Raw genomic sequence first — 18761 nt, 5'->3', positions numbered from 1 at the left:
ATCGTGCTAACGTCAATCAACACAAGGGAAGCTGGATTATACAGTTCTAACTCCTACAATGGACCAGTGAACTGTTTAAAATGAGAGAACTTTTGGTTTAAGTATTCCTTGTGAAGAAATTAATTCAAGTGTTCTATGTTGAAAAAAAAAAAAACGAATACAACAACAAATAAGGGCCTGTCCATGGGAGATTCACGTCAATCAAATCAAATGATAAAATTTTAAAAGTTTAAAGGGAGTGAGGTGGCACACACTTTAGGTAGGAGGGTCACTTGGGAAAAGGCAGTGCTAGGGACTGAGATCAGGGTCTTGCGATGCTAGACAAGTGCTTTCACCTGACCTATACTCACTTCCTAGTCCCTACTCACATTCATAGATGTGAGTACTTGTTTAATAATTTAAATGCTAAGTGATTTAGAGATAAATGCATTCCATTATAGCCTATCCTGTGCTAGTTCTATTTCCTTTCTACCACTATCCTCCTCTCTTACTGTGTTCCTACTACACTGGCCCCTTGCTGTTCTTCACATACATCAGGTACGTGACCAGTTTAAAGATCTTGGTTCTTGTTAGGTCCTCCAGATACGGTATTCCTCCAGATATACCTAGCTTCACCCATTTCAGCTGTTCAATCATCTCTCTGTCTACTTACATTTCTCTTTTTTTTCAATTGGAGACTTTACCCAGTCCTTCTGTCTTTTGTGACATCAATGTCGTATCATATACACTGGAGAATGTCTCAATTTTGGTTTAGATTTTTGCATAACCAGACTGAAATTATGCATTTCAATGCTGTGTCACCAAAAAAGTGCTCTGCCTTTCTCTAGTCCATTACATGTACTTCATGTATTTCCAATATGAGTGAATATGATGCTATACTTATTCTACATGGCTCTAGCCTTGAACTTGGTTAAGCTGGTACACTCTTGAGTTTTTCCTACTTCTGCCCTTTAAAATAATGATGTTTTCATGTTGGATGAGCCAGAGAAGTTATTACATTGATAAATAAGTGCTTTATTTGCATATGATGGTTGCTTTGTACTGAAAGCAAACAAACCCTGAGGCATGATTAAAACGCAAACTGCAATCTTATTTGGAACAGACAGGAAGTCAGGCATAGATTTTAGCTTTTATCTTCATAGATTTAGGGTATACAGAAATGACATCATAATGATGACAACATTTAATGAGAGCACACATCCAGACACTGCTGCAGCACTTACTACTCCGGTATTCTACGGCAATTTGCTTTTCTCTCATTCCTTATTTGTTAAATTGAGTACTTTTACAAGGTCAATCGTCAGAAGATCACACTATTAAATGTGAACTTGTCAATGACGGCACATAATCAGCCCAACATGATAGCAGAAGAATTGAAGGTTCTGCTTCTACCCATCGCAATTTTAGAGAATTAGCATAGTACTTTTATCCCGGCAGAAAGGTTTTAAAACTTAAGCCACATAGTGTCCCACATATGGTCTTTACTTTTTGGAGAAAGAATCAGGTTTTCATTAAAAATTGTAACTTCAAGTAGGAGAATGAATGACAACGGTTTAGGGTCCTATTATATACTGGGAAAAGAATGAGGAAGGAGTGAGTTCAAAGGAATGGATGACAACTCAGAATTTATTTACCGATCTGTGTCTTTCTTTCTTTCTTTCTTTCTTTCTTTCTTTCTTTTTTTTTTTTTGGATTTTCGAGACAGGGTTTCTCTGTAGCTTTTTGGTTCCTGTCCTGGAACTAGCTCTTATAGACTAGGCTGGCCTCGAACTCAAAGAGATCCGCCTGCCTCTGCCTCCCGAGTGCTGGGATTAAAGGAGTGCGCCACCACCTCCCAGCCTGTGTATTTCTTTCTTTTTTTTTTTTTTAAATATTTATTTATTATATATACAATATTCTGTCTGTGTGTCTGCCTGCAGCCAGAAGAGGGCATCAGATCTCATTTCAGATGGTTGTGAGCCACCATGTGGTTGCTGGGAATTGAACTCAGGACCTTTGGAAGAGCAGGCAATGCTCTTAACCGCTGAGCCATCTCTCCAGCCCCTGTGTATTTCTTTCTAAATGATCTTCTGTAAGTCCTGCTGTGATAGCTTTGTGTTGCATATTATACAGAGTCTTTTACAATAGAAAGCATCTAAGCTGCATGTAAATCTAGTCTCACTATTCAGAATGAGTGATCTATCTTCTCAACTCATTTATCATTTCAGAGAAGGAAACCTTAAGACTGTTCCAACCAAGATGGACTAGTATTAAGAATCTCTTCTCACACTTTAAAAATGGATAAAATACAGAAGCAAATGGACTGGTAGGTCAAGGCCTACTCAAGCCATACAGAAGGCCCTGTCTCAAAAAAAAATAAATAAAAAGAGGGAAACATATTAACAATAGCTCTCAGGTACGGGGCTCAATAACTGCCCTTCCTAACTGACTATGCGAGTTTGCCAATGTAACAGAGGAACAGGGAGCCTGGTGGGCAGAGTCCCCAGAGCTGAGTATTAGAGCTCAGTCAGCATCATCCAAGGAGCCTAAAGGAAGCCAACTGAAAGCTAGGCAGGAAGAAGCTGCAAAGGGAAACAGCTAAGGAGAACTGGAGGACCCCAAAGGCTTTAGTGCAGTACTGACCAGCAGAATGGGAAGGTGCCATAAATGGTATGGGGAGTGAACCACCCGAGAAGAACCAGGAAACTGATCCTAAAGACTCTACTGAAATACACATCATTATTGTTCCCAGAAGCCATAGCAGAAAAACACTCTAATTCAAGAGATGAGTAAAGTACTCAGGAAAACACTAGCTTAGTAGTTGAAGAAAATCAACCCTACCTAAAAGCTACTGTTTCTCTTTAATGAAATTTTTTCAAAAGGAAAATGGGCAGACAGAGGCAGAGACAAGAGAAAAATCTCATAAGGAGCAAATGATTTCTAAATAATTTAACTCCACCCCCAGGAAACCTCAAGAATTTTAACACAAATATTAAATAATATATAAGACAACAAAATAAAATTACCAAGGACAAAAAAATTATGCAAAGGAGCAGTAAAATAAAAGAGTAGATAAAACATATAGGGAAAACTCCGATAACTAACAGAAACGTTCTATTGATTAAAATGACACAGATGGCAGAACTAGGGGACAAAGACAATGACAGCATAATCAAATGCTAAGTGCAAAAGGAGGTAGAAAAGAAATCAGCACGCTAATCAGAATATGGAGACACCGCGGGTCAAACACCCATTTAACAAAATATGAGAGGGGAGAAAAGAAAAAAGCTAGAGAAGTAAATCAATAAATGAAGGGAGAGTCTAAGGGCAATTTACATATATGTAATTGAATCCCATGGAACAAAGCACCGAAAATATTTGAAGAACCAAACCAACAACAACAATACCCCCCAAAAAAACAAATGACAATTTGATAAAAATTATAAATGAACACAACAACTTCCAAGCACTGGAGTCATGGAGAAAATGATGCCATAATCAAAAGCATATATTTAAGATTATCATCGGTAAGTTCAAGGCCTTACTAAGGTCTACAGAGCTGAGTTCCAGGGCAGCCAGGGCTGTTAGGCAGAGAAATCCTGTCTTGAAAAGATAAAATACAAAAAACAAACAAAAAAGATTTATCATGATAAGACAAAAAGTCTTAATCCTTAATAGCAGACAAAGAGAAAGATACACATAAACAACTAAAGATAACAATCACAGAAGAAATAAGTCAGAAAATAGTAGCGTACCATTTCTAAATTGTTTAAAAGATGGGCAGACTGGCTGTGCCAGCATAGACAGGTACACCTCACACTCTCCATCTGCCGTCTTCAGTCCCACGCACTGGGATTACAGGTCTGTGCCACCAGGCCCGGCTAGCATACTATTTTTTAAATTCTTTTTAAAAACTACCAATATTCAATTTCTTACTGAGCAAAAGTGGATTTTAAAAATAAAAGGAAAAAACTGACAGGAATCCTAATAGAATTCATCACCACCAGATAGGCATTTAGAAGAAAACCCTTTGGTTTTCTTTTAGTATGAAGGAAATGATACCCCAAACAAAAACATGAAGAAAACAAACAAAGAGGTGAAATGGGGGAGGAAGGAGGAAAAAAGAGAAAAAGAGTAGAAAATGAAGAAAAAAAGAAAAAAGCCAAAGTATGGGTAATATTGAACAATTGAAAACCATGATTACCCCGCCCCCAGCAATCACTAATAAAAATATGTAACAGAGATGTAAGATGTAGGAAGTGAAATTTTAGTCAGACCTAGAAAACAAACATGGATGTATGGAAATACAACAGACCACTGAATTACAAAAGCGCTCTAGGAAATGCCCATCTATCCAATCAGACTCTACTTACTGTTTTAACCACAGTCCAGTAGTATTCTCAGGTGGGAATACATAGACAAACAGTGAAAATTAATAAGCACAAGCATTTCCATAATTAAATATAGTGCTGAACATGGAAAGGAAACAGGAAAACAGAGCACTCCAAAACATTTTTTAGCACATAAATAAATAATTCGTATCACACTAACTACATTCTCCAGTCACAAAAGGGATTTCAGGAGAAATCAACAGGAAGTAACAAGAAAAGCTTGATGCAAATTTGAGGCCAGCTGGACTACTGAGTGATAACTTGCATAAAAGACAGAACAGGAGAAAGGAGTGAGGGGAGCAGGAAACAGAACGCAATATCCCTGCAACCATTTCTTTACCTCACCCACATGTTATGCATAAAATAATCACCACGCCAGCATCCTATTTAATGGTGACAACCTAAAGCTTTCCCTGTACGGTGAGTAACAAGAGAAAGATTACAATTCCTCAACAATTTCTTTTCAGAAACTTATCAGAAATACTCATCAATTTAGACAAACCAGGCACAAAATAAAACTAGCTTTTAAATGATTCTTGGTAGGAAAATACAAAAACTACTAATGAGTGTAAGAATAAAAGTTCTGCAGTGATGGGTATAAAACTCAACTTGAAAAAAATTAGCTATTTTAATACTAAGACCTATATAATATACTCCTTTAATGTACCATTTATAACCACAGATCAAAGTGGTTAGGAGTAAATATGAGTGAATTTAAAGGTCTGTTTAAAAGGTTAGGAATTTGACCTAAAAATATCCTAATACATGAATTTCAGATGGATAGAAAACTATAAAAGGATCATCATCCTCTCCAACCAAAAACAAAGTCAATAATTCCACTCAAACTCTGGGGATTTTCTTAGTTTCAAGTCTTTAAAGTATCAAAAATGTGTCAAAAGACTCAGTAAGACCAAGGTTAACAGATAAATAGCAAACATAAAGCTATGACAGTTTGAAAACAGAACAGCACTGTACAGCCATGTAACAGAGAACGGGGACAGAAAGCCAGCACTGGTTACTAGGGCAGGACTGATGGGAAAGGAATATTGGACTTCTAACTCATACCTTACATGATCCATTTCAGATAGAGTTAAACTTAAAGAGGAAAGGCAGAATTTAAAATCTTTAATCTCAATAGGGAAACATGCCTCAAATACAATCTCAATGGATTGTGACATTATTGAATGACCAAATACTGATCATATGGATGAAACTCAAAATTGGTATACTCTCAAACATAATTCTCAAAGACCACTTGGGAGTTGACAATTCAAGAAATCTAGTATAATCGTTTATTTAATAACTTCCCTAGCTTCATACAGTCCCCTCTTTTATTATTTTCATCCAATGTCTAGAAATCCTTGGCTTGTTTTCTGGGGGTACCCCTGGCTCTGTTCTCCCTCCCATTTCCGCCTGGACCCTCTTTCCAATGTCTGCCTTACACACTGCACCATTCTGACGCCTTTCTTTTTTTTTTTTTTTTTTTTTTTTTGAGACAGGGTTTCTCTGTAGCTTTGAAACCTGTCCTGGAACTAGCTCTTGTAGACCAGGCTGGCGGGCATTTGACTGCATTCTTTAGAGGTTGAGAGCACTTGGACATTCCTCTCACAGGAGGTAAAGGGATCTCTTACAGTCATCATAGAATTTGGCAAAAACTACTTTGATTTCCAACTAGTCAATAATACTAACCAAAAAACGTCTGCTGAGTACTGAGTGTTTCTATTCAGTGACTGATCAACATTGAATTGTTTTGTCTTTTTAACTACAAATATAGATAAACTGGGGCTCCCAAGGATATCATCTTCTCAATTTTATTGTAAGCATGTCAATGGGTTTTGATTTGGCTGTATAGCTGTTTTAATATGGAACTCAGAAAACTCTAAACACAAATGAAGCTGTAATCACTGATACTAGCAGAGAAAACTCTGCTTGCTCCTATTATTTTATACGGCTCACGCCGATATTTGTATGAGTAATTTCAAATTTAATAATGAATACTTTCCATATTCACAGTTGAGGCAAATAGCTGCTTTTTTTTTTTCTTTCTCTGAAGAAAACAGTATTTTTCATGTAAAGGCTAGGGCCTCAATTCTCAAAAGGAGGATATAGTCCCAAAATAAATACAAGGTATGCCACCAGATACTTTTAAATCTTTGGAAACAATAGTATCTGACACCATTCAAATTACCACTGTAAGACATTAGGCCTAACAGATTCACTTAGCAGAATTTTTTGGTCCTAGGGCAAGTTCCTAAAACAAACACATACTACATCCCAAGACACTAAGGGTATGCATAAACTATCAGTTTTATTTCAAGGAAACAGATGTCATGGGGCAGCTGAGATGGCTCAGGCGGTAGATACTTGCTACAAGGCCTGAGTTCAAAAGCCAGCTCCAACAAGTCCTCCTCTGACCTCCACCACGTGGTTTTGTATATGTGCACACATGAAACAGAACACAGAAACAAACATAATTAAGAATAATTAAAGAAAACAAACCTTGATGTCATTTTACGACTTCAGGAGAAAAATGTTTGCATGTAACACAAAGGAAGGCTACATAATCTAACAGTGAGCCAATCACTGAGGAACTTGGGAGCTCATTTAACCTGATATTAGTTGGCCACAGAAACATGGAAAAAAAGAGACAGAAGGTCAAATAAAATACCAAACTTTACTTTTAAAATTTTAGGTTATAAACTCCAAGTGACTTCAGCTGCTGAAACTGTGACTGTGGCACGCACTGCAATATCACACGGCCATTACTATTGTTCTACACCACTGAAACTGTGACTGTGGCGCGCACTGCAATATCACACTACCATTACTATTACTCTACACCACTTCTGCTAGCAGCTGTAATATGCAAAAGAACCAAATATAGAAAGTCATCATTTTGAATTTTAGCCCACTCTTTTGCTTTGCATCTCTGCTAGGGACAATAGTTAGGGCCCTTTGTTGTCAAAATTTTCAAGAGCAAAAAGAAAACTATGACCCAGTTCACTAGATTTAGTCTTTTTATTTTTTAATTAATGTTTTCATCTGCTTACTGCTGCTTACCTTTACTGTAGACCAAATAGTAACAAAGACTAAAGCCTACCTCCATCATTACTCTACCCACTAGGTCTACTGACAAGTTTCAACTATTAAGTACTCATTTAAAAACAATTCCCACATATTTTATTCTACCAAGTGTTCTCTATATTTCTTTTCTTTCGTATTTTATATATTTGAAGATGCACAGACATTAGTAGTAACACATTAGAAGGTACCCCGTACAAGCTAACTGGCACAATTAAGACTCTAAGACATCATCAATTAATTTTAAATGCTGAATTATAAAAATGAAAAGGGTTAATTCCACCAGGCTTGGTGGCACACACCTTTAATCCCCAGCACTTGGGAGGCAGAGGCAGGAGGACCTCTATGAGTTTGAGGACAGCTAGTCTAAAGGGCAAGTTCCAGGACAGCTAGGGCTATAAGGCTACACAGAGAGACCCTGTCTAGAAATTCTTTCCATGGCTTAGTTATACTTAGTTAGTTGGAGCACAAAATCTTAATCTGTATATAGCAATACCTAAAACTTACCAAGTAGAAATACACCTATCTAACCATTTATGGATTTAGTAATTAGGTTAATTTGTACACTGGGAAAGTGTCTGGGGTTTAGGTAGGCTGAAAGTTGATTTTTCCTATACAAAACAATGGAATTTAAGGCATAATGTCAAAACGTATGAAAACTACATACATAATAAAAATATGTATAAAAAAGAATGAAAATCAAACTCAAATTAATGATTACTTATGAAACATAAAAAGCAAAAAAATGAGATATGGCAATATCTCCGTAAGTATTACGAGCAAACTGGAAATACACACCTGTTAACAACAACAACAACACCCTCACATTTGCACTTTTACTCACTAACGAAGACCACACAGCACAGCACTAAGGAGAAAGTTATGAAGGTGAACTTTCACACTGGACTTCTGTGCGTTCCTTCAACAATCTTATGTGGAACAAATTATTTTTATTGCTAAAAGATAAATGAAAGAAGGTTCTATTCCGAGTAAAAACCACTAGCTGATATCTAGCATATTTCCCCATTTCTTCCTTTTAGTTTTTTCACTGTGACTTTACTCAAGCAACATGCTGAACATCTATAACAGGTGCCAAGCTGAGGGACCGGCAGCACCAAAATAAACACATACGGTTCCAGTTTTCAAAAGCTTATTACATACAGAAGCACTGTCTTGCAATTTTATACAATGACAAAAACCATCTAATATGCAAACTTCACTACAGTAGCCACCAGCAGATGTTTATTTTTAGTATGTAAAATGTGGCTTGCATGGCTGGTAAACTCAAACGTTAATATCATTTAATTTAAATGAGTTTACGCAGCCATTTGTTTCTACTTTCTACAGAACTGAACAGTGAACATACACAGGTAACTTAAGGAAACCAGATGGCTGTTCTGTGCTAATCTACAAGTACATAAGATCTGAGAGCATAGTAAAAAAAAAAAAAATTATAGGACATGAGCCCATTACAGGAAAGCTTCTAGAAAAATGAAAATCAAATTACTGAGTCATGAATAAGGGCTCCCAATCCATGAGAGATGCAAATAATTAAAACCTGGGCACAGGATGAGTTAAAGCAGATTTTAATTACTAAACAGACAAACCCAGCAAAGGTAATTAGACAAGGGGCACTGAGGGAATAAAAATCATGTGGAGGATCAGAATGAGGAAGTCAACTAGATGCCATGTTTAGAGCTTGCCTAGGAGAGAAAGCCACTGATGAGCCAGAGCGGTAACTAAGATGGTTTCCTTATGCATGCTCATAGCGATGGGGAGATTAGTGTAAACTACAGAAGGTAAAATAGTACAAAAAAAGATTTTAAAAACCGACATAATGTTCATTTTCTTATGAAAGCTCAATAACTCTTCTAAAATCAATGAATTATGTACCATTTAAATAAATTGCTTTCCTAACTAATTTATTTATGCAACAAACTTCATCTTCTATATTTAAATATCTAACTGGGCTTATTGACCAAACATACAAAGTAGATACTACCACAAAAATCAGTACTTTAACTCACATGTATCTGAAAGTCATTATAAGGACTATATGGAAATGAGAATTAGAGAAATAATCTTGTTAATCTCAAATACTGGGCTATTATCAGGACGCTTAAAGAATCAAATTCCAAAACCAAAAGCTCTCAAACAAATGAAAAGTTATACAAACACAAAAAGTCTACTTTAACAATGAAAACCACAAAATTTCTATAAAGTAAAGATGTATAAATTCCAATGTGGTTTCACTGTAGACTATACAAACTCCTAAGAGCAACTAAAAACAATGTTTACTTTGGTGACTCAATGTTTTGTGATTGCCCAATACGATCTTAATAAATCCATCCTGATGCTAGATACAAAACCATGCTCCCATGCATAGGTTCTTTCCAGGGAGGCTTCAAAACAAAAGAATTTTACAAATCAGACTTAAACAGCTATTTCTAAAGTTGTTTCAATGTACACTGGACAACACTGTATAGCAATAAAAGGCAAACAGGAAAATATATCCAGCTGGCAAAAGCCTAAGAATACATTTTTTAGGCAAGCTTTAAAACTTGTATTATTTGCAAATTATGTGGAATAAAGTACTTTTAGAATAGTATAGGAAGAAATAAGGAATGCTTTTCATGTGCAAAATATAACTGCTTTATTCCTTTTCTAAGTATAAATTCTGGAATTTTATATGAATATGGTTCCATGACACAAATTAGCTATAAGGTATAAAATCAAACAAAATTTCTGTATTAATACTTCGCAAAAAGGAAGTAAGTACCTCAATGCTACATAACGAAGAATCACACCATTCTTCACATAATTTAACAAAACCTAACAAAAGATGAAAAGCCCAAGAAGTGTGACCAATCAAAATCTTCCACACTGTTGAAGGTGATTTCAAGGCAGGACGAACTAGCTACATACAAGTACAAATAATTAGCAAAGGCCAGTCGGGTCTAGGAGGACAAATCAGAAAAGGAGACTATGGGAGCCCTGACTCAGAGCAGTCTCAGCTCACTCTGCTTATTAACATAATAACAATCGGGCCACAGTCTTGATCTCAAGTTAGGTGAAAGCTCTAGGTTAGATACAGAAGCGTTCTTTTACTGGAGGTAGTGCTCCAAATCAGAAGCCAAGGCTTTTAATCAAAGGCTCTTGGCTGACATATACAATAAAAACTCACTTTCAATCTTCTCCAGTGTTCACCTGCCTCAAAGCAGGGAAACAAAGAATTAGTTTCTCAGAAACATGATTAGTGCGAGAATGAGTGGCTGTCCAAAGCCCATTTATCACACTGACTCCTGGAGTGAGACGGAACAGAGGGCTGGATACTATCTGTACAGGACACCCAACAGCTCACTCTACATGAACTTTACTCAGTATTTAACATTACTTCATATTTCATGCTGAATTCACTATCGGATGAAATAAAACAAGTTTCCATTTAAAACTTAAAACACTATTCTTTAAAAAACAAACCAGTTCAATAACACTATCTTTAAAATTCGCCTTCTTTGAAAGCACAGGAAGAACAGCAATATTACAAGTCCATTCTCTTTTGAGCATCCCGACATAATTATAGGAAGGATGGAAGTGTTAAATCAGTAAGGAAACAAGAATCTGATGTTGTAAGAACAGCAAGTTAGTGACAAATAAAACAGGATCTGGGTCATCATACATTCCTAGATTTCATTTGTATTTCTTCTATAACTTTTCCAATGCTGTCTACGTTTCACTAACACATAGTATACAAAATATAACCCCAGGCTTACATTTCATTCTTTCAGAATCATACATAAAAATAATACTTTATCAACTACTGTCTTTGAATTCAGCCATAAAATCATATATTATATATCAAATAGTACTAAATTTTGGCATTTAGGTCAGAAAACTTGTTCTGGTACTAAATATACATTATAAACATGCTTTACTTTGGAAAATGTTCAGTTATTTCAACCGTCAATTTTATTATATAATTTTCAAACTTACAACAAATTTTGCAGGAGGTGTATCCATTGTAATCAGCTAGTTCCAGTTAAATATTATATGAACACAGTTCAATATAGTCATATGACAAATACAGAAAGAGGAAGGAAAAAAGAAAAAAGTCTTACCTGGTAGTTTCTTTTCTCAGATAATGTATGTCCATCAGTCCTCACCATAGAGTCGTGTCCTTTCCTCACAGTACTGGAGGCAATCAAATAGAACTGTCACTCAAGGGTCGTGTCACAGGAAGGACCGCCCACCAGTTCTCCCTCTAGAGTGGAATTATCCAAAAGCCATCAAAATTACTAACATGTAAATACATATAACATTAACAAAAATATTCAACTTAACATACAAAATGCAAAGAGAACCAAAAGTAGCTGTCTTCCATCTAGCCCACCTTTGCTCTTGAGTATTTAAAGGAGGCGACTGAGCACTAGAGACTGTATAATATCAAAATTTCCGCTCACACCTACCCCCACCATTATGTCAGTCCTCAGACATTACACACAAGGAAAAAAACTTAAAAGTGAAAACAAGTTGATGGAAAAGAAAAAGAACAAAACCATTAACCCCTAACATTTTTTTTAGGTACTAAATGATCTCTGGTTATTCTACGAATAGTCAGTTACTTCAGATTCTGTTATTTAACTAGATGCTCCCACCCCAATGCCTATACTTCAATGTTAGAAATGTAAAATATTAATACATTAACTCATATCACCCACAAAGCTTATTTTCATATTGTAAGATGTAAACACATCATATTTTTTAAGACAACTGTTAGGTTAAAACTCCACTCCAATGTTCTATCAATATCAACTCCAGTGATGAAGAACAAATGCCTGCCTTTCAGCCCCCCTATTCCATACACACTGCAACAGAATTCACTCTTTGGCACGGGAGAGGAGTTAATGATGCTCAGCTCTTAACCTGGGTATACACTCTGCATGTCAGATTTAAAAAAGAAATTGAAACTGAGGTAAGAATTACCACAAATATTATTTTAAAAATATAATGAAATTCAAAGTTCAAAGATGCAAAGATATGCATATGATACATTTTCAGGACAAGTAGCTTTAGTTATATAAAACATTTACTCATATACTACTTAGAAAGTAGTATATATAGCTACTGAACTAATAATGTTACTATCCATTGTAATTTTGCATTCAAATTTAAAGCAACTTATATTTACTATCATATGAAATGTACAGTAGGAAGAGATAATAAAAACAGCTAATCTATAATCCCTAAATAAGGTGAGGACTAGGGAGATAGCTCCGTGGACAAAGCGTCTGCCTTGCCAGCATCAGGACTGTTTCCATCCGGAGAACCCTGTACCAGTCTGGGGTGGAGGAGGGGCAGACAGGCAGATCCCTGAAGCTCACTGGCCTGCCAACCAGCATATCCTAATCAAAGTGCTTCAGGTTCAGTGAGAGAGCAACTCCAACTGAGGAAGGGCACCTTCCACATCCACACACCAATTGTATTATACACATACACTAGACCACACATACAGTCTTTGCATTTTTATATAGTTTTAAATTATAGATATGCATAGACATATGTCTGCGTATAGATTTGTGTTCATGGGAACAGTGCTCAAGAGACCAGAGGAGGGTGTTGGGTACTCTGGAGCAGGAGTTACAGCCAGTTCTGAGCCATGTGATGTGGGTGCTAAGAACCAAACCCAAGTCCTCTGAAAGAGCAGTATGCATTTGTAACCAATGATCCATTTCGCAAGCCCCACAATTTAAAAACAACAAAACCCAAATTAGTATTATTAAAAAGGGCAAATACAAAGTTTTAAATATGTATCCATTAACTTCTAAAACACAATTTGTTAAGAGGATAATTTTTAAATGAAAAACTAACATTATTGAACAATGTTCTACAAAGAACTGATAAAATCAATCTACTAGCTCCTATTGCCTACATAAAAAAAAAATCATGAGATTGCAGAAGCTACGGTTTTACTCAGTTTTGACCATCATACACAGGATATGCTGGACTGAAATACTTCAAGATGCCCAACTCTATGCAAAAGTGTAAATGTTCACTAGAAACTTTGTATATGCTTTTAGAATAAAGTACGCCTCTCAAAAATAAGTAGTTTTTAAAACTCATTATATAGTTACTGCTATAAATGTTATCATTCATTTAAACTTTTTGCATTTATCATTTAATTTATATCACGCTTGAGATTGAACAACAGAGCCTTGCAAATGCTGGGTAAACACTCTACCATGGTGCTATATGCCTGAGTCAGGAATTGGGGTATTTTAAAGGAGAAACTACCAAGCCATCAGATGTCCCATAACAATAATATGACACATATTTGGCTTGGCGGCCACAAAAATAAACAAATAAATTGATAAATTAATCATATAGCTCCTAAATGGCAATCTTGTTTTAATATTAGGGTATAATAGTATTAATAAAGTTCTTTGATAGGATCTACCTTTATGTATTCATGCTAACTGAATTCAGTGGACAACAGTCTAAAGTTTAAGTGACTATGTTATAGAATAAGAGTGTTTTCCTCTTTGAATATATTGTGTAAAATTCCAGTTAGTACACTTTCATATTACATAAATTTTATCAAGAGATATATTTACATCTAAAAATAACAAGGTAACATTTAATACCTTAATGCCACACAATTTTAACAGCACATACTAATTACACAAAAAATGACAATTAGGAGTAAAATTTTATGAGCTAATAATTTAATAATAAAAATTAACATTTCATCATGACAGATTTTAATATGAAGGGAAATTTTATTTACTTTTTGCTTTCTTCTATATTTATTTCAAGATTCTAACCAGGAATAGGAACTAATATTCTTCTATTAAAGGAGCATTATCTCTTAATAAACAAAAGGAGAAAAAAATTAAAGGTATTTTTTATGTGCTTCTGAGCCAAGTATGAAAAATAAGCATCTGTCACCACTACCTTCACCTTGTTATATTAAATAAAACAAAGAATAATGCAATGCGGTGATAATTCACATAAGAACGAAATGAGGTTCAATAAATGAAGGGGGACATTACATAATGTATCTAAGGTTGTCTGTGGAAAGAAGAAAACAAGCACCCAGGAACAAGCAAGTCATTTTCCCCACGTTTATACATAGTTTTCCCACAAAATCCTACAAATAGTTAAGTTACAAAACTATGTTATTTGCCAAAATACAATGAAATTTTCTATTAAGAAGAGCTATCTTCCATGAAAGGAAAAAAAAGAGAGAAACTAGGTTTATTTATCCAAGCAAACTGTATGAAACAGCAGTTCTGATATATAAGCACCAGTCATTTCAGGATATTCAGAAAGAACAAATGAAGTGAGTGCTCCCAGACCGTTATAGGAAGGGCTCTGAGAATGCCAGGATGGCAGAGTGGAAGCCAGTCAGAGTTCAAGGTTCTTAACAGTCCAAACAAGTTCCCAGTCAGAAAGAGGAAAGAAACAAGGTAATGAGGATTGGCAGAGCAAACAGACAGAAGGATACAGAAATGAAGAACTCCAAGGAACTAAACAGAGAATTCCTATTAAGGTTTAAGCTGAGTAATGATTTGTATCTGAATATGAAAATGTCTGCAGAAAAGTATTCTGAAAACTTAGGAGTAGTGGAAGCAATCTTCAAAGCTCATGATCAGGTGACTTTGGCTTGTTACAAGACAGGTTGTTTTTAACTTAATTGTTCTCTCTACAGTTTGCTCCTGGCCTTTATCTTTATTCTGTATTCCTCTCTTTATTTCTTACTCCATGGCTTGCTGTGTAGCTGGATTAAGGGCTCCTGTTGTTTTCTCCTTCTGTTGCCTCTTATTTCTTTTTTCCTCCCAGATTTTCCCTCCCATTGATTCTCTTTTCCCGGGAGCCCTGCCTGTCCTTTCTTGTCACGTGACAGGTCATTCAAATATGTTTTAGACCAACCAGTTATTCTATATTCTAGATAGGCAAACTATCACAGCTTCACAGAGCTAAACCAATGCAGCAATTCTTTGCATCATTAAAACAAATGTTCCACAGCATAAATAAATATAACACATTTAAAAATGTGATTTCACAGCACAGTGGGTTCCATTTTGAACCCAAAGAAGTTAAGATACCAAAGTTACGACACAACGTCCATGGAGACCTAGCTGCTTACAGTGACGGGAAGTTACCAAAGAGAAAAATGCATGAGAACTTGCAAGCATAGGGCCATTTAAGTCATTTGAAACTGAAGCCCATATATCAGACAAGAGAGCTATAGGATTTGATGATTGTCTTGCTCTGCTTCAGTCTTGCCTTGGTTCAGTCTTCCCTTACTGTGTCTTTATTTTTCTCTTTTGGAATGTTAATGGTATTTTGTGCCACTGATGTTGGAAAGAGTTAACATGTTTTCAGGTTTTACAAGATGGTGCTGTGAACAGATTATCTTGAGTGCCAGAGGAAACATTACACATTTGGACAGCGTAGGGACCATTGCAGATGAGGATCATTAAATGTCTATCCTTGAAATGACAAAATGGAATTTTTCCATTGTTGACCATGAACCAATAGTGGCTGGGGTCAGAATGAACACATGAAGTTCCTTTCTACAAAATGTTATTAGACTTACAATTTAAATTATGACACTTCAGATATCTGGAAAATGAATACAGAACTGGAGTGAATGGAAAATTATTTAGAAGAACTTCAATAAAAGCCTTTCAGTTCTTTCTAAAAAAAAAAAAAATAGCAAAAAGCTCATGATCAGGCAACCAGAGCAGAGAAGGTAATAAAAGAAAGCCCCAGCTAACAAATAAAAGGAGCTTTAGAAAAAGACTGTGGAGAACTGTAAGAAAGCCCCAAACCAAGCTCAGAAAAGATTAGCTTCATTTCTAAGTAGCAGAACTGCACCCCCAAACAATCCCAACCACAGAACATAAACCAACCCTACCAACACGCAAAAAAGAATCCAACAGTAAGTATGTGACACTTACCAAAAGCAGGAACACTAGAACTCATAGTAAGTTGAAATAGAGCAAATGAAAGAAAATTCAGCAAGTGGATAAATGGTGGAATTACTAGGTAAAGATGTTAAAGCAGGTATCCTTACGTATATTCTAAACTTTCAAATATACATGTTAATGCAAGGTTTGCCTGGCAGCAGTACAAATACCTGACAGAAACTCAGTTTCAAAGTCCAGCAGGACTGATGAGGAGTGGGAAGTAAAGCCGACTTTGTCAAAAGGTAGAACAAAGGCCACAGCAAGAGACACACTTGAAGACTGGCTCCAGTGAGGGCTACTGCCTCCTCCAAAGTGTCCTCCTCCCCCTCACTATTCACCTTGGATCCACCAGGGGATTAGACAGTTACAGAAGAACCTTCATAAACTGATCATCTCAGGAAATGATATCACGTGGTTCTCAAAGATAGGAGGAAGCTATACTTTACCAACTTCCTAGGATTCCGGAAGCAGTCAGGGTGATCATCAAACAAGGTTTGTCAGCACAAACAAATTTCTTTATGGTTACAATTTCCGTCCCTTTTTCTTGGATGGCTTACAAATCCAGCACTACAAACAGTGCTAGAAGGAAAATTACACACTAAGGATCTTAACCACCCTCGCCCCAAAAACCAGGGAATAAACAATCCCAGACAAATCAAAATCAAGAGAGAAAATACACACTCATGAACACACCACTACTTCAACAACAACAAACAGGAACCAACAATTACTGCTTATTGGTATCTCTCAACATCAATTCTCCCTCAAACGGGGGGGGGGGGGCACAGACTAACAGAACAGACGTGTAAACATGTTTCAGTCATTCCTCTACTGCATTCAAGAAACACACTGTCATCAACGACAGACATCGCCCTGGGTAAAAGGTTGGGAAAAAATATTCCAAGCAAATAGATCTAAGAAGCAAGCTTTACTATCTGACAAAATTGACTTCAAACCAAAGCTAATCAAAAGGCACAGGGTAGAACACTACATACTCATCAAATGAAAAATCTGCCAAGAGGACATTGTAAATCTTAACATCTCTGCACCAAACAAGGACAACAAGTTCATACAAGAAACATTACTACAGCCTGTGTCACATATGGATCCTTACACACCAATAGCAGGATATCTCAATATCCCACTCTCACTAATAAACAGGTCATCCAGACAAAAACTAAACAGAAATGCTTGAAGTTAACTAACATTATAAACCAAATGAATCTAACAAATATTTTCAGAACATTCACACAAAATTACACTTTCTTCTCAGCACCTCATGGAACTTTCTCCAAAATTTACCACACAAGTCTCAACAGACACAGGAAAACTGAAATAACACCCTGCATCCTACCTGACCAACACCAACTAAATCAACAACAGGAAGCTTACAAACCCATGGACACTAAACAAGCCACTACTGAATAAACTATTGGTCAAGGAACTAAAGTCTTTCTAGAATTGAATGAAAATGAATACACAACATACCCAAGCTTATGAGACACTATAATGGCAGTTCTTAGAGGCAAGTTTACACAGCACACTAAGATGGAAGGAAGAAAAAAAGGAAGAAGAAAGGAAAGAAAAAGGGAGGGAGGGAGGGAGAAAGAAAGAAAAGAAAAAACTGGAGAACTCTCATACTAGTAACTTAACAAACTCAGGGATAAAATCAACATATATATATATATATATAATCAATTAAGTTCTTTGAGAAAAACCCTTACCCAAATTAAATAAAAGGTGGAGAGTATATCCAAATTAACAAAACTAGAAATGAAAAAGGGGACTTAACAACAGACACCAGGGCTGGAGAGATGGCTCAGAGGTTAAGAGCACTAGCTGCTCTTCCAGATGTCCTGAGTTCAATTTCCAGCAACCACATGGTGGTTCACAACCATCTGTAATGAGACCTGGTGCCCTCTTCTGGCCTGCAGACAAACATGCAGGTAGAACACTGCATATATAATAAGTAAATAAACCTTTGAAAAAAGCCAAATAATTATAAGACCATACTTTAATCAGAAAATAAATGAATAACTATCAGAAAATAAATGGATAACCAAATCAGAAAGTAAATGGATAACTATCTCAATGCCCCTTACCAAAGTTAGATCAAAGTCAGCTAAGCGATGTAAACATACCTACAGCTTCTAGTCAAAGAGAAGCAGACATTATAAGTCTCTCAATCAAAAACATCCAAGGGCTAGATAGCTTTTGGCACAGAATTCAACCAGACTTTCTAAGAATTTTTAATACCAATACTTCTCAAATTATTCCACAAAATGAAAACAAAAGCAACATTGCCCAATTCATTTTACAAGGCCACAATCACCCTGAT

The 18761-nt window shown here is 36.1% G+C and overlaps 1 protein-coding gene across 9 annotated transcripts in view; it reads right to left on the bottom strand.

Moving 5' to 3' along the window:
- Positions 1 to 18761, bottom strand: part of Cnot2 (CCR4-NOT transcription complex subunit 2) — a 91120-nt gene that overhangs the window by 47159 nt on the left and 25200 nt on the right. For 5 of the 9 annotated variants that reach the window (XM_075954575.1, XM_075954585.1, XM_075954582.1 and 2 more), the window contains exon 2: positions 11570 to 11642. In XM_075954575.1, coding sequence (XP_075810690.1) covers positions 11570 to 11642 — 73 coding nt within the window. Of the gene's footprint in view, positions 1 to 11569; positions 11713 to 18761 lie in introns of those variants that run through there. The other 4 variants (XM_075954578.1, XM_075954576.1, XM_075954583.1 and 1 more) reach the window with 1 other exon arrangement.

The sequence above is a fragment of the Microtus pennsylvanicus genome, chromosome 20 (assembly GCF_037038515.1).
Source record: "Microtus pennsylvanicus isolate mMicPen1 chromosome 20, mMicPen1.hap1, whole genome shotgun sequence".
Taxonomy (NCBI): Eukaryota; Metazoa; Chordata; class Mammalia; order Rodentia; family Cricetidae; genus Microtus; species Microtus pennsylvanicus.
The sequence above is the reverse complement of the archived record's forward strand: the minus strand, read 5'-3'. Positions and strand labels throughout refer to the sequence as shown.